The sequence below is a fragment of the Scyliorhinus canicula genome, chromosome 4 (assembly GCF_902713615.1).
Source record: "Scyliorhinus canicula chromosome 4, sScyCan1.1, whole genome shotgun sequence".
Taxonomy (NCBI): domain Eukaryota; kingdom Metazoa; phylum Chordata; class Chondrichthyes; order Carcharhiniformes; family Scyliorhinidae; genus Scyliorhinus; species Scyliorhinus canicula.
This window is the reverse complement of record NC_052149.1, coordinates 189,139,701-189,156,887: the sequence shown is the minus strand read 5'-3', so window position 1 is coordinate 189,156,887 and position 17,187 is coordinate 189,139,701. Positions and strand designations below refer to the sequence as shown.

At 42.8% G+C, this 17,187-nt stretch overlaps 1 protein-coding gene across 15 annotated transcripts in view; it reads right to left on the bottom strand.

The window, feature by feature from the left end:
- Positions 1–16,840, bottom strand: part of ankhd1 (ankyrin repeat and KH domain containing 1) — a 249,829-nt gene extending 232,989 nt beyond the window's left edge. For 9 of the 15 annotated variants that reach the window (XM_038795714.1, XM_038795716.1, XM_038795719.1 and 6 more), the window contains exon 1: positions 16,445–16,840. In XM_038795714.1, the coding sequence (XP_038651642.1) occupies positions 16,445–16,630 (186 nt within the window). In that variant the 5' untranslated portion in view covers positions 16,631–16,840. The remainder of the gene's footprint in view (positions 1–16,444) is intronic. The other 6 variants (XM_038795725.1, XM_038795726.1, XM_038795727.1 and 3 more) reach the window with 1 other exon arrangement.
- Positions 16,841–17,187: the final 347 nt, after the last annotated feature.

The window sequence follows — 17,187 nt, the reverse complement described above, 5'->3', positions numbered from 1 at the left end:
AATTCAATACCAGGCCAACGATTATGAATTTGTAATTGGGCTTGGAGTCCAGAAATCCATGTAATTTATAGGAACAGCCCTTATGGTTCTTCCAGCTTGCTCTGTCATTCAATAAGTCATGGCTGATCTTCTATCTCAACTCTATTTTCCAACCCAATACCCATATCCTTAATTCCTTTAGCACAAATTATCAAAATTCATCTTTGCCTTGAACATACTCAACCACTGAGCACAAGATTCCTCTTGGGTAGAGAATTCAAAAAGTTTCACAACCCTATAATAGAAGACTCTTTACTCTGTTGGAAATTGATCCCGAGATCAAGAGCCCAGTTCTAAACTCTCCAGCCATGAGAAACATTTATTCAGCATCTAACCTGTGTGCTCTCAGGATTTTACGTTTCAATCAGATCAGCTCCGTTCTTCTAAACACCAGACATTATGGTCCATTTTACTCAATCTTTCCTCAAAGGACAACCGTCTCATCCCAGGCATCAATCTAGTCAACCTTCACTGTACTCCCTCCAGGCAAGTATATTCTTTGTAGATGAAAACTGCACATATTACTTCTTGTATGGTATCACCAAAGTTCTGAACAGCAGCAAGGCTTCCTTACTCTTGTTATCAACCCGTTGCAATGATGGCCAACAGGCTGTTTAACTTTCTAATTGCTTGCTTATGTCAAATCACTGAACATTTGGACAATCAAATTCCTCTGAACCTCACTTAATAGTTTCTCACCATTTAAAAAATATTGTTTTCTATTCTTCACACCAAAATGAATATGACATTTCCCCACATTTCATCCATCTGCCATGTTCTTGACTATCCCCTCACTTATTTGTCACATTTTGCAGACGCTTTGGACAAGATTTTAAACTCATGTTATGATCTTGGTAGAGATCAGTACATGTTTATTTATTTTAAGAATCCGAAACGAGGTATTTACTAGAAATTGAAGCTACAAGGTTTATTCAGTTTAAATCAAAAGAATTGTACTACACAAAATAATAAATGAATGCAAATGCTAGCCATACTAGCTTAGTCAGTTATGCTAAATATATTAATAGTACAATGAACAGTTACTTATACTCTAAATTCAACGTATAAAATCACATTTTATGTGATTATGTGATTCTATAACTAGAACCCTAAAACTCAAGGTCAGATGCTTTTCAAAAATTGGAAGATTACCTGCTTGGTTTGAGTACTGCTTAGAAAATTCATACGGTTTAAGATTTTTGGGCCTTCCACTTACCAAGGTTGTCCCTTCAAATCTCCTCCAAGCAATCTACAGTCACTAAGTCCCTGTTCAACATTGGCATCGCTACCATTTAAGCACAGACAGCTTGGATCAGAACTATCAGTTCTGATATTCTTAATTCTAGATTTTTTGCATCTCTCCCACTTGACTATCCCAGAAGTTCAACTCACTATTAACAAACACTTTTAGCCAACACAAAAAGTTTCAACTGAACTCTACTTGAAGGACGTGTTCTCTTCTGCAGCCAGCTTTTTCTAAAACCTAAAACAGTTAGAAAACAGAACCACTCACAATATAGTCACCTGCATAATTAACTTATGGTTGACTTGTTATTCTGTTCTTTATATTACGTGATCAGTTATTGGAGGCAAGGTGCTTTGCAAGAAGTCACACCATAGAAAAACCTGATCCTTAAAGGGACCATCATTCCAACATGAATATAGGTTTTCCCCACAAAAGCACATGGGTGACACTCGAATCCATTCACTTACACAGAATTAAAATCTCACCCTTTTCATCCTCCAGCTTTGTATAGTCAGCAAACTTGGATACATTATGCTCATCCAAATCAGGGATTCCAAGCCTGTGACTCCCTTGCTACCAGCATCAAGAAACCCATGGTCATGGGACAGGGTTTCAGAGTTGAATGCTCTGGCACCTAGCTGAAAATGGATAGCAAATTCTGCTACCTTGTGTCCAAGGTGAACAAATTGGTCATTTGATGCAGAACTCTATACACGCGTCAAGAAAACAGCCACCACCTTTGATCAACTCAGGAAAAGTGCATGGAGTAACATCAACCTGACTCATAGGACCAAAGTGTTGGCTTATGAGGCCTGTGTTCTCAGCATCTTGTTTTATGGCTGTGAAACATGGAAGAATGCAACTATCAAGAAACTAAGCTCAACAACTTTCATCTTCTGTTTGCACATTCTGGACATCTCATCAATCAGGACTGTAGCAGGCCTCTCAAAGACAAATCTCCCATGCATCAAGCAGAGGCAACTCCGCTGACTGAAGAACGTTTGCAGGATGGAAAATGGACGCATACCAAGACTTTTTAACATGGTGAGGTATGCAGAGTCAGAACACTAGTAGGACATCCAAAATTCCCTTCAAGGGTACTTGACATCTGGCATCAAAGCCCTTAACATTGATTATCACACCTATAAAACACTAGCTGATGACCGCGGAAAATTATGTCATCAAATGTGTGCCAACGAGCGTCACCATGATAATCAGCGACTAGGCAACAGATACCAACAAAAACAAACCCATAAAGACACCTAATAATCACTTGATAGGTGGTACCTGTGGAAAACCTGCCTTGCCTTTGATCTCTACAGCCAGTCAAAGTGTACCATACTCAGTTACTGATCTCAGTGGATTTGATGCTTGGCCATCATCTAATGTAAATGGAAGGATGCCGGCCATGGCGGATCATTCAAATGGATCATAAATAGCGTAAGCCACTGCACTAATCCTTGCTGCTCCCCATTGGCAAGAGCTTATCATACCTGAAAATGGCATGATTATTCCAACTGCTTCCTGTCCTTTAAGTAATCCTCTGTGTTAACGTAGTACCTCTAAAACCCATGAGCCCTTATCTGCCTTTCCTGGGGCACCTTATCAAAAGTCTTTTAAAATCCACTGATTTCCACTTATCTATCTTGTTCGACCAAACTTGCGAAACTCAATTTCCCTTTCCTAAGCCAAGTTGACTCTACCTAAATCATCTGATTTTGTAAATGTCCGCTAACCCACCTCATTAATTTAGGATTCCAACATTTTCCCAATAGCTGATGTCAGACTAAGTGATCTCTAGTTCCTCGTTTTCTCTCTCCCTTCCTTCTCAAATAGCAGTGTTACATTTTCTAGCTTCCAATCACTGAATACTGTTCCAGAACGTTGGGCATTTTGAAAGATCACAACCAATAGATCTACTTTATAGTCACCTCTACCAGACTCCTAGAATGTAGGTCATCAGGTCCAGGGATTTGGTAGTTTTTGACCCCATATCTACAGTACTCTTCTTTAACAAATAATATTTGAAGTTCCTTACTCTCATCATACCCTTGGTTTCCCCAATATTTCTTCTGTAGATTTTGGCTTCTATCATGAAAATTACAAAATATTTGTTTAATGTTTCTGTTATATTATTTCCCGCATCAGCACTCAAGGGATCTACATTTTACTTTTGCCGCTATATTCCTTTTACAATTTGTTTTTACATTTCTTTGCTCATTTCTCATTTTATTTTCTCCCTCTAGCAAATTTTTGGTCAACCTCTGCTATTATCTAAAACACTCCAATCATCAGGCTCACTGCTCTTCTTGGTGACATAATACAGCTCTTTTTTTTAAAAAAAATCTTATACTATCTGTACCTGTTTAGTGACCCAAGAATAGATACTATTTCAGGTGAAATTATTAAAAATTGAATGCATATTCATTGTTAAACAGGAAATACTTTTCAATGCTTTGATTATCTACTGCCATTTTTATTTGATGCCCCAATCTAAACCAAAGTACACCACATACCTATGTATTTGACTTTACTTTAAAATACTCTAGATGAATAATTATCCCCATCTCATACAAAAGAGGAAATCTATATAGCCTCCTTCCCAGTCAGCTCTACGATGTATTGTTCTCGGAAGCGGATGGGTTCCATGCACCAATTCTCTAGACCAGTGCTTCTCAAAGTGTGGTACGCGTACCGGTGCCGGTACGCAAGCCATCGTCTGCCGGTACTTGGAGTGTTTCCAGAAAAGAAAGAGACAGTAACCCTGGATTGACTTGTTTCGCTCACCGGTCCCTGGCACATTGAAAAAAAAAACTGCCAGTCCCCCACATCAGATAGTTTGAGATGCACTGCTCTAGACCACTTTAGCCAATGTCTATAGAAAGATCAAGTCCCCTATTATCGCATTGCTTTTGTTACATTTTCATCTGATTTCTTAATTGATAATCTGTCCAACGGTATTTGCTAATACACTATTAGTTGAAACTCTCTGATCCCTCCTGGTACATCTGCTCATCTTTAATCATATTTAGCCTCAGCTCAATGGGAATCGGGGGGAAACTCTCCACTGGTTGGAGTCATATCTGGCAAAGGAAGATGGTTGTGGTGGTTGGAAGTCAATCATCTCAGCTCCAGGACATCATTGCAGGAGTTCCTCAGGGTAGTGTCCTTAGCCCAACCATCTTCAGCTGCTTCATCAATGACCTCCCTTCCATCATAAGGTCAGAAGTGGAAAGTTTGCGGATTACACACAATGTTCAGCATCATTTGCGACTCCTTAGATAACAAAGCAGTCCACGCCCAAACACAGCAAAACCTGGACAATATCCAGGCTTGGGCTGACAAGTTACATTCGTGCCCGACAAGTGGCAGGCAATTACCATCTCCTACAAGAGAGGATCTAATCATCATCTCTTGACATTCAATGGCATAACCATTGCTTAATCTCCCATAATCAACATCCTGAGAGTTATCATTGATTATAAACTGAACTGGACTAGCCATATTAATACTGTGGCTACCAGGGCAGTTCAAAGGCTAGGAATCCTACCCCGAGTAACGCATCTCCTCACCTCCACCCCACCCCCTGTCCACCATCTACAAGGTACAAGTTAGGAGTGGAATGGAATATTCTCCACTTGCCCGGATGAGTGCAGCTCCAACAACACTCAAGAATCTTAACACCATCCAGGACAAAGCAGCCCACTTGATTGTTCCCCCTTCCACAAACATTCAAACCATCCACCACTGACGAACAGTGGAAGCCCGTGCACCATCTACAACATGCACCGCAGTAACTCACCAAAGTTCCTTAGACAGCATCTTCCAAACCCATAACCACTCCCCTAGAAGGACAAGAGTATCAGATACCTGGGAACCTCACCACCTGGAGGTTCCCCTCCAAGTCACTTACCCTCCTGTCCATAAGCGCAAACCAGATCCATACCGCTTGCCAGCCAAAGGGAAGTAGCTTCCTCCTCGAGCAAAGTGTACAGGTAACTCTCACTCTCCCAGGAGCCCTGCAATGTCTGAACCTTAGACTCTTGCTCAATGTTGGGAGCTGATGTTCTGCGATACAGGCACATACTGCAGATGTGGTTGCCCAGAATCACAATGCCCTCCATAAACCCCCATATGCTGCAGCTGGTTTATAAACAGAATCACTTCTTGAACCAATATTTGTACACCATGATGAATACACAGAGTTTAAAAATCACAACTTATTTCAAATGTTCTGACCACGAAACTGAGAACTCATTCCACCTGCAGCCAGAAAAATGGTAGTCTATTTCAGATTATTTACTCCATTGTACTTCCTCCAGGTGATACTCCGGACACCGTGGAAATCCCATTTATAATAAAGCACCACTGAACTTGGGGCTGTTACATAAACACAATATCAGACATAGCAGACTTTCACAACATTTGTACTTGGACTTTCTTCAATTAGGTCTTTCTTGCACTGTCTAAACAACGGAAAAGATACATTCAGACGTGGACTTGCAATGACTATTTAGTATTGCCTGCAGAAAAGTTAAACCATCCCAATTACATTTAGCATAAGGAAAAAGAACCATAGACATGGGAGCAGAATTAGGCCATTTGGCCAATCAGGTCTGCTCTGCCATTCAATCATGACTGATGTTTCTCAGCCCCATAACCCAGATCCGCTTATTAGTCAAGAACCTAACAATCCCCGTCTTAAAGACACTAAGTGACTTGGCCTCCACAGCCTTCTGCAGCAATGAGTTCTACAGATTAACCACCCACTGGCTGAAGAAATTCCTTCTCATCTCTATTCTAAAGGATTGTCCCTTCAGTCTGAGGCTATACCCTGGGGTTCTAGTTTGTCCTACCAGTGGAAACAACCTCTCCACGTTCACTCTATCTGGGCCTCACTGTATTCTGTAAGTTGCAATGAGATTCCCACTCACCCTTCGAATCTCCAGAGTACAGGCAGCACGGTGGTACAGTGGTTAGCATTGCTGTCGCATGGCACCAAGGTCCCAGGTTCGATCCTGGTTCTGGGTCACTGTCCATTTGGGGTTTTCACATTCTCCCAGTGTTTGCTTGGGTTCCGCCCCCACAACCCAAAGTTGTGCAGGGTAGGTGGATTGGCCATGCCAAATTACCCCTTAATTGGAAAAAATTAATTGGGTACTCTAAATTTAAAAAAATAATAATTTGAAATAAATAAATCTCGAGTGCAGACCATGGTCCTCATATGACAAGTCCTTCATCCCGCGGATTATTTGAACTTCCTCTGGACCCTCTCCAAGGCCAGTACATCCTTCCTTAGATACGGGACCCAAAACTGCTCACAATATTCCAAATGGGGTCTGACCAGAGCCTTATACAGCCTCAACAGTACATCCCTGCTCTTGTATTCTAGCCTATCGACATGAATGCAAACATTGCATTTGCCTTCCTAACTGCCAACTGAACTTGCATGTAAGCTTAAGCGTTTAAGTCCCTCTGTGCTTCTGATTTCCGAAGTCTTTTCCTATTTAGAAAATAGTCTAGTGCCTTTATTCTTCCGACCAACCTCACACTTTTCCACACTGTATCCCATCTGCCACTTCTTTGCCCACTCTCCTAGCCTGTCCAGGTCCTTCTGCAGCACAACCTATACATATCTTTTTATCATCTGTAAACTTAGCAACAATGCCCTCAGTTTCTTCTTTCAAATCATAAATTGATATCGTGAATAGCTGTGGTTCCAACACTGACCCTTGTGGAACACTCTGGTCACGTGCTGCCATACTGAAAAACCAAGACTGTTTCTAACACAAGTCTCTCCTGAAGGTACTAATTATTGATGGTATCATTCAGCAAATACAGAGTAGGAAGCCTTGATTTTTCTCCCATGTCAATGTTTTTTTTTAATTTAGAGTACCAATTATTTTTTTTTCCAATTAAGGGGCAATTTAGCGTGGCCAATCGACCTACCCTGCACATCTTTGGGTTGTGGGGGCAAAACCCACGCAAACACAGGGGGAATGTGCAAAGTCGACACGGATAGTGTCCCAGAGCCGGGATCACACCGGGGACCTTGGCTTCGTGAGATCGCAGCGCTAACCACTGCGCCACCCTGCTGCCTCTCCCCCACGTCAATGCCCAGTGGACAGTCAACTGCAAATTCCCAATACTGTGACAGAGGTCAGATAACCAGGAGAAAAACTGATGTTCAAACCAGGAACTTACAGGGTGGCTGCATGGCTGACTGCAGCAGTGTATTTACCTATCAAGCCTGCACAAATTTACTCCAAGGTGAGCAAAGTGTAATGTTCAGGTAGGCCAGTCAGGGAAATGGTAGCAAGTTATCTTCTGCTCAGTTCCAGATTGTGTATAGCAGTTCAGGAACAGAGAAGGAAGTAGTAGATTTCAGCATTGTCAGAAGGGCCCTAATTGACCTTAACATAACTGATTGTGAAATGAAATTGTGCATACATTTAACATTCTGATTAAGTGTCCATCTCTCCTGAAAATTATTTTGCTCATACTTCAGATAAATGTTTGTATTGTCTCCCCTTCATCAGGCTGCTTGACTCTTGCTAGGGTACCAATTAACAGGTTCTAGTCACCCACAAGTACCTCAACCAATAGCAAGTCTAAAAAATGAGTATCGGCAGGCCATATCAAAATATAGAGCCTCACATCCAAGGCCAATTCTCTTTTCAGTTGGATGTTTCACTTTCCAACAGCAACTACTGGAAACTGGGCTAACTTTATACCTCAAGCTTAAGAAGCATTGGTGATAATAGTACTAATCAAAATGTTTCTCCCTGGATAATAACTGAAGTAACTCCAGTCAAAACTCAAAGAGACCTTCCAGTCTTGATGGATTAGTGCTACACCTTTATGCACTAGACATAGGAACAGGAGTTGTCCATTGAACTCCACAAATATGTTCTGCTATTCAACGAGGCCATGTTTTTTTTATAAATTTAGAGTACCCAATTCATTTTTTCCAATTAAGGGGCAATTTAGCGGGGCCAATCCACCTTGCCTGCGCATCTTTGGGTTCTGGGGGCGAAACCCATGCAGACACTGGGTGAAAGTGAAAACTCAACACGGACAATGACCCAGAGCCGGGATTGAACCTGGGACCTCAGCGCCATGAGGCAGCAGGGCTAACCCACTGTGGCACCGTGCTGCCCAACGAGGCCATGGTTGAGCTGTATCTTCACTCCATTCACCCGCCTGTGCTCCATATTTCTTCATTCCCACATTAATAAAAATCCATCAATACCAGATTAAAAATTAACTAGCTAACCGTTGCCTCTCTTTAAAACGAGAGACCATGCCACACTTTGTGTGAAGGAGTGTTTCCTATTGTGCCTTTATCCTAGACGCTTTCTCGCTCTCTCTCCCCAGCAAGAAAAATTTATCTTCACTGAACCTATCAATTCGTTTCAAAATCAACTCAATCAAATCACCCCTTAACCTTCTCAATCCATGGAATGCAATCTCAGTTTATATATTATTTAACCCTTGGAGCCCTGGTAACATTTTGGTGAATCTACACGGCACTCCTTCCAGACGCAATGTACTCTTCCTAAGGTGCAGTGCCCAAAACTGCACACAACAACTCCAAACATCACCTAACCAGGGCTGTGTACACTTGGAACAAATCTTTCGCCCCAGTATTTTACATTCCCTCCAAAGGCCTAACATGCCACTAGATGGAAGATAACGTTTTGGACCCGAATGCTATCTGTGTACATGGATTCATAAATCTCTTTGGACCATTTAAAAAACGTATCTATTGATGTTCTGTGTAAATGTTATCCTTCTGCCACTGTTTTACCCACTCATTTAATCTATCAATGACTGTAATTTTTTGCTCCTGACAAAAAAAATGCAACAATCTGTCATCGACAAACTTAGATATATGTAATGCATATTACTCATCAGGAGACAAAACTACGTTAAGATGGGAAAATTCTACTGCACATAACCAACATTTTAACTAAGGAAGCCTTGCCATTTTTTTTTCCAAAAGGAAGAGGTGACTTTACATGCAAACAATGCAGATGCATACTTACACCAACGAAGCTGTCTTCAGACAAATTTGAGGCTTCAATGGGTCCCAACTTGCATGCACAAGTCCCTTTAATAGAGATGTCCCAAAGTGCCTTGCCAGGAACAACTGCATTACTATAGTACCCATTACAAAATACTTCAAATATATTTACATTGGAGAAAAACAAAAATGGACAACAAACCAAAGAATCAAAACTTAGAGATAGATTTAACAAGCATCTTTAAAAGGAAAACAGAGTGCTATAAGGAAGGGAATTCCAGAGTGCAGGACCTAGTCAGTGGAAGGCATAGTTAGTTGTAGGCATGGCCAATGATAGGGCACAAAAGCATAGATGTAAATGAAGGAGGGCACTTGGGACGACAAGAATGGAAGATAGGAATGGACGGTAATCGTGCTGCGCAGTGGTTAGCACTGGGACTGCAGCGCTGAGGACCCGGGTTCAAATTCCAGTCCTGGGTCACTATCCGTGTGGAGTTTGCACATTCTCCACGTGTCTGCGTGGGTTTCACCCCCACAACCCAAAGATGTGCAGGGTAGGTGGATTGGCCATGCTAAATTGCCCCTTAATTGGAGAAAAAAATAATTAGCTCACTAAATTTTAAAAAAGGAATGGACAGCGATCAAGATTAAGAATGAGATGCATGATGGCGCAGTAGTTAGCAGTGCTGTCTCACGGCGCAAGGACACGGGTTTGATCCCAGCTCCAGATCACTGTCCGTGTAGAGTTTGCACATTGTCCTAGTGTCTGTGTGGGTCCCACCCCCACAGCCCAAAGATGTGCAGGCTTGCTGGATTGGCATGCTAAATTGCCCCTTAATTTGAAAGAAAAAAGATCAAGAACATAGTAAGACATGGATCTAGGAAATGGACTCAAGACATGATAGGACATGAAAGCTGACGGTTCTGTCACCAATGATGCAGTGAAGAATGACACAGTGATCCAGGTTTGAAAAATTGAATATGGAATGAAATAAGATTACACAGATGAAGTTGCACACAGAAATTTGAAGTTAGAGTTTGAATTCAATGTGAAGAACAGGGGCAAACAATTTTAGAGTTAAAATTAGTTGTCTTGGTGTAAGCACTGTGTTTGAGATTGTCAATATTGTATACTGCGATTTCACCCCCAAAATCTCCCATTTGTCTACAGTGTAGTAAAACTCGCAAAATACCTCAACTGATGTAATTTTAATGAAGCGCTGTACTATTCTAGCCAATCTTCAAGTACTGGGCTAGCTGAAAGGTAGATAATTCCACAGAATGTAAATTTCCTTTGCCAGTCCCTTAACAACCCGTTATTTTGAAGACCACGAGCAGTCACCAGAAGAACGGACTGTGGAACATTAATCTGCGGAGTAAGATGAATTCTGACTGCTATCACCCCACCAAACCTGCTCACCAAATACTAGTTGCAATGGAGAATTACACAGAGCAGTAAAATTGTAGATTTCTCCAAATAACCTCCTTAATTTACTTAATGGGCCATTGATACCAAGACAAAAGGGTTCCTGATTTATTCAGTCTGCTGATCTTATCAGTTGGTCAACGTATCTGCTGCTGACCACTAGAAAGTTCTTCTGCTGCAAAGTGCACCCACGCAAATAACAATTTACATTCATATTGCACCTTTAAAGCAAACATAAAGTCCCAATGCACTTCACAACTGGATTAAATAGAAATAAAATGGACACTGGACAAATGAGATATTAAGTGAGGGGATCAAAGGTTTTTTCAAAGTTGTAGGTCTCACAGGAGAAAGACACGGAGGCATTCATAGATGTAATTTCAACACACTAGAAAGCACTTTATGTCAGTACTGCCAATGATGTTAGTGCAAAAGGGAAGAGAGCAATGCACTGGAGTCCAGAGGAATGGCGAGCTGTATTGGGCTATCAAGTCCAGAAAAGGTTGCAGAGATAAGGAGTAATACCATAAAGAGATGTAAAATATAAAATTCCTATCCCAATGTTTAAAATATGTAAATATAAATGTCGCCACAGTCCCAGAGGGAGATAGGCTACTTGCCCCTTTGAGAGATGACTGTTGGTGTTTTAACCTGAGGGTCACCACATCTCAGGTAAGGAGCAAATAACCTCAGCCGGTACGGGAATGTAACCAGTGACGTTGGCAGCATTCTATATCACAAACCAACTGAACCAAACCAACTCCCTAGACCAGCAAGGAGAGAGGTCAAGGGGGGGCAAATGATGCTCAATGCAGCATCAAGGAACTGAAGGTTACAGAGCATGGACAATGGGAGGAAGGCGGACACAGAACTGGACAGTCAAGTATGGAGGTGAACAACGAACAAGCAGAAGAATAGCCAGGTAGCCAAGAATCAGGGGAAATTAGCCAAGGCATGAGGCGGGTGGGTGGGGAGGGGGGGAAATAAAGGCGAACCATAGGAGGGGGGAAAAGAGTGAAGAGACAGGGAAAGTAGAGGAGACAAAGAGAGGTGGGGGGGCAGGGGAATTATAGCCGGAAGGAGGGTATGGAAAACGATAACAAACTTGGCACCGACAGGAACAGAGAGCAAGGAAAATCCAGGCGAAAGACAGGACGAACGGCTGAAGCAGAGGTGAACGCGAGATGACAACGGCAGCGAAATCCATCCAGGAGAAGCAACTGACAATACCAACACCAGACCAATTGCAGCACGGTAGCATTGTGGATAGCACAATCGCTTCACAGCTCCAGGGTCCCAGATTCGATTCCGGCTTGGATCACAGTCTGTGCGGAGTCTGCACATCCTCCCCGTGTGTGCGTGGGTTTCCTCCAGGTACTCCGGTTTCCTCCCACAGTCCAAAGATGTGCAGGTTAGGTGGATTGGCCATGATAAATTGCCCTTAGTGTTGGGTGGGGTTACTGGGTTATGGGGATAGGGTGGTGTTGACCTTGGGTAGGATGCTCTTTCCAAGAGCCAGTGCAGACTCGATGGGCCGAATGGCCTCCTTCTGCACTGTAAATTCTACGTATAACTTCTATGTCTAATTTGCATATTGTGCTCTGTAATTGATTCTCCGGCACCCAAATGTATATCTACCTCCCCAGTCTCTTTCCCCCCCCCCCCCCCCCCCACCCCCCAAACAGTTGCCTACTTATGTATTATACATAATAATTGCCAATTGTACAGAGTTGCTGCTGTTGAGCTGCTGCATAATACCTTACCAGTTATTTTATTTTTAATTTCTTTTTTATTATTTTCTTTGGGGTATGTTTGTGTGTGCCCTTCTCACGGAAATGTATTTTGTTCAAAAACCCAAGAAAAAACATTTACTAAAAAAATAGTACAGAGGTGACAACAGTAAAGGTGAGGTCTTCAGCAGCAGAGCTTTGACAGGGACATACGCATTTTATTCAAACTTGTATCAAAGTAGGTTACAGCAAATAAACTCCCCAGGAAACATTCTTCCCAACAATCAACGATACAGTTTGTACAGATTTTTCATCACCCCTCTTCCCCATCACCCACCCACGACGAACAGCCCCTCAAACACGGTCACAAACATCCCCCACCTTTTCTCAAACTCCCCTACTGAGCCCCTTACCTCATACTTTATCTTCTCTAACCGCAGGAAGTCATACAGGTCACCCAACCATGCTGTTACCCCCCGGTGGCGATGCCAGCCGCCACTCCAACAAAATTCATCACCGTGCAATCAGAGAGGCGAAGGCCAAGACATCGGCCTTCCTCCTATCCATGAGCTCCGGCTTCTCTGAAACCCCAAATATCGCCACCAAAAGGTCCGGATCCACTCCCTCCTCCACTATCCTGGCTAAGACCGTGAACACTCCCGCTCAGAATCTTCCCATTTTTCACAACCCCTAAACATGTGTGCATGATTCGCTGGCCCCCGCCCACACCTCTCTCACTCATCTGCTACCCTCTGAAAGAACCCACTCATTCGCACCCGAGTCATATGCATCCTTAAACTATATCAGGCTCATCCTTGCACAAGAGGAGGTTCCGTTTACCCTTCGTAGTGCCTCACTCCATACTCACCAGTTGAACTCCATTCCCAACTCCACTTCCTGACAGGGACATACATGGACTATGTCATGCAGGTAGAAGCAGGCATTCTTTGATAGAGAGAATTATTTGGTTTGAAACCCAGCTCGGGGTCGAATAGGACAAGGATGCAAATATCCTGTTCAGGAAGCTGGGAGCAGGGGGTGTTGCAATATATCAGTACCAACTTGTGGCAGGGTACAAACGTAATGTTTTGGTCTTCCCAACACTTAATTGAATTACATTGCAGAAAATTTTAAACTGGACAGAGGACAATTTGCACAACATAGAAACAGCAGAAGGGTTAAGACAAGTGATGGAGCGGATAAAGTCAGCATATGTGGGACCTTATTCCCTCTCTCCAAATGGTAATCAAGGAGCAGCGTATAATTGAGGAAAGGAGAGTCCAAGGATAGATCGTTGGGAATTCCAGAGGTAACAGGACTATCGTATTTCTAGAGCCTCTCCAGCTGCGGTTGGATTGTTGTGGAGTCAATTAAGATAGTTAGCCTGAGCTGAATAAGGAAAAATAAGTGTTGAAGCAGGATGACATGATCAACCATATCAAAGATTGTAAAAAAAAAATTGAAGCAGGATCATATTCAATGCAAACGCAAAGTGTCTTTTTGACTTTGGTTACAGCTGTTTAATGCTGTCCAGGGACGGGAACCTGATTGATGAGATTCTAACCTAGCAATGTAGGTAATATGGTTATGAAATTTGGGTGACAGTGCATTCAATAACTTTGGAGAGGAAAGAAAGTTGGAGGGGAAGTAGTTTGCAAGGGCAAATGTTTTCTTTTAAAAACAGGTGATATTAAGGCCATTTTGAAAACGGGAGAGAATGTGAGAAAGAAACAACTGACAGCAGCGAGAATGAAACATGGGGTCCCAAAAACAGGTTGTATGGTCAGTATTTCAGTGGGACGGGGATCAATGTGCAAGTTCAAGGAAAAGAGGGAAGATTTGGCTTGGAGAGGAGGGTGGGCAGAGGGGAGGGATACTGCAACAAACAAATGATCTCAAATTTTAGCTCCTTGCACTTATCAGTAGATGAAGGGGGGGATAAAGGAGTTAAGACACTATGGCAGAGAGAAATGAAACCTGACTGCATGTGATGTGATCCAATCACGTAGCTAAAGTCACTATGAGGCAGGTACATTCAATCTGTACACCTTGGTCTTGAAGGAGTCAATGAGGCAATATCATAGAGAAACAGATCGAGAACATTTGATATTTTTACTGATGACAGAAAATAATGGGGTGAAAGTGAAGGAGTGCTTGAACTTATCAACACAGAAATATTGTGACATTGAGAATGAGAGGTCACCAGGTGCAGAGGCTGAGACACAAATGATGTCTTGGTGTAACAGGACAGAGATCAATTATGTGCCAACATTCATTGTCTTCAGTTATCAAATAATAAACAATCCCATCAACATGAAATAGAGAACTATTAGTCGCTAAGGAAATTCAACTAGCTGGTACCTTCAAAATGCAAACAAGTTTTGTTTATTAAAAATCCAAAAATATCTAAATTATTAAAATTATTATTACCTGATTATAATAATCACATTTATTTCCATGAAACAGAGGAACCAAAATGTTATGGCAGCAAAACTCTGATCAAATTTTACTGTAATCCCTAGATTATTTTCTGTGCAATTTATTTATTTATTTTATTGCTAGAAACAGTTCAATGTCAATCTAGAGTAACAAATTTTATGATCCCTCTTCTTTCCTACAATTCAGTTTCAGCACAATTTGGGCAGGAATATAAGAGCAGGCCAATTAGTTCAATTTTGCACCTCTATTTTTGAACCAAAATTCTTCTAATTAATATTAGGTTAGCATAATACCTGTATCTGTCAATCATCAAAATAAATAAACTAATTTCCAGAGACGAAGTTAAAGTCAACTGCGATGATTCTTTCTGCTCTAATTTTCATGCGACCAACCTGAAAAGTAATTTGTTCATCTCTGCAACTGAATCTAATGTATGTGCTTGCAGACTAAAAACACTACTGTGCTGCATCAAAATGACATACTTGCACCAAAATCTTAAATACTATTAAACTTCCCCCTGACCAAAGAAAAAAAGTTGAGAAACCTGTAAAATAGAACTGGCATTATCCTTGCCCTCATGTGGAAGAGACATTCTACTTGTCACACATCAAATATCATCTCTTCCCTAGTGAAACCAGGCATGTCAGGCTGATCTGGTGATGCATCAAAATCAGCCTGGAACTGTAATTGAGATATAAACTAGAACCATATTTCGAATCGGAGGTTACATCATGTGACAAGGCCCGAAATTGTGCGAATGGGGACGGCATTTAGGAACTAGAGGCCTACTGTGCCCGTTTCCCTTATGATAGGCGTTTCTCAGGCAAATGGGAATAATATGGTACATTCCAACTTCGTTTGTAGTCTAATGTACGTAAGAAAAACATATTTACAGAAAATGGAACTGAAAAATTTACTGAGTTCACATGTTATCTAGTTGATCGCATCTTATTCGATGCGTTCATATTGTGGGAAATGTTTGGTACATCGGTCCTTGCTGGCTCAACCTATATATAGTGATTGAAAAGGGTTAGTGGCTTCAGGACAATTCAGGCCAGAACTAGTTTCTGGATTCCAAAAAAAACCAAGCAGCGAGGAGAGCCGTGCGGCTCACTGGGAGTTGTAGTCCGGTTCTCGTTCCTCCTCCGATTCCTTTCAAACTCCGAGTCAACCGTCAAAACTACACCTCCCAGGGTACAGCACGGCTATCGCGCAGGCGCACTCGGCCCTCAGGCTCCTCTTTCTCTCGCCTCCACCCCCCCCCCCCCCCCCCCCAAAAAAATCTCCGGCCTACCGTTTCAGCCGGCTCCGCCGCCCGAGCCTCGGCTTCATATTACAAATTTAGACCCGGATCTGTGCATATCACCACTGGCAATACCCATCTCAGGCCTCCTATTCGATGGAGTGAGGTGATATGTTGGGGGGGGGGGAAGAGAGACAGGAGGGGAGGGGACGGAGAGGGCCGCGTATTAACACCTTAAAATGATTGACTAAAAGAACGGCTCTGAGTGGCGATGGTGAACTGAGGGTCACTTTACCTCAGAAACCTCATCCTCTTCGCTGCCGGAAAGCACAGCCAGTTTGAAATCCAGGCGATCCCCGGGTGTCGGCTCTAAAATGCGAACTTTAGTGCTGACGGCAGCGGTCACAGAATCTATTTCGTCTTCAAAGCCGTCTGTCATCGTGTCCAGCGCTCGGTTCTCCGCTATCACTTCATTCTGCATATTCTTGGCCCTCTATCCTTACCGTGTCGGGCTCCTCCGAGTCTGACTAGAAGCTGTGCGGATTTCGGCGTCTTTTAATCTCCCCGATGTAAACTTTGACTTGGGCGACGAACAGCGAAAGCCACCGCGCCTCACAAGACAGACTAGGCCCCGCCAATATTAGTCCACCCGAACCATTAACTTCTGTGCGCTTGCTCCGACTAACTTGATAGGTGCACATCCGGCCCCCGCCCCTCCCCAACCGCTCGATGTCGATTGGCCAGGGGACGCGGTTGACGTGCCGTTGCGCGGCGTAACGGCGCCTGGAGCAGCCGGTGATTGGCTGCCGCCACTGTCAGTCACAAGGCGAGCGGGCTCGGATCGGGTTAGGTTGGATGGCGATGTCTCCGAGAGAAAGACCCGGATGGGGGTGGTGGGGGGGGCGCACGCCTTATGTGTGGGACAAAGATTCATTTACACAGCTGAGAATCTACCTGTCCACTTCATAACAAGCTCACTGATAACATCTCCCTGTACTTTAACATTTTAATCAGGTTTTAGTTTTGCCGGTCATGTTA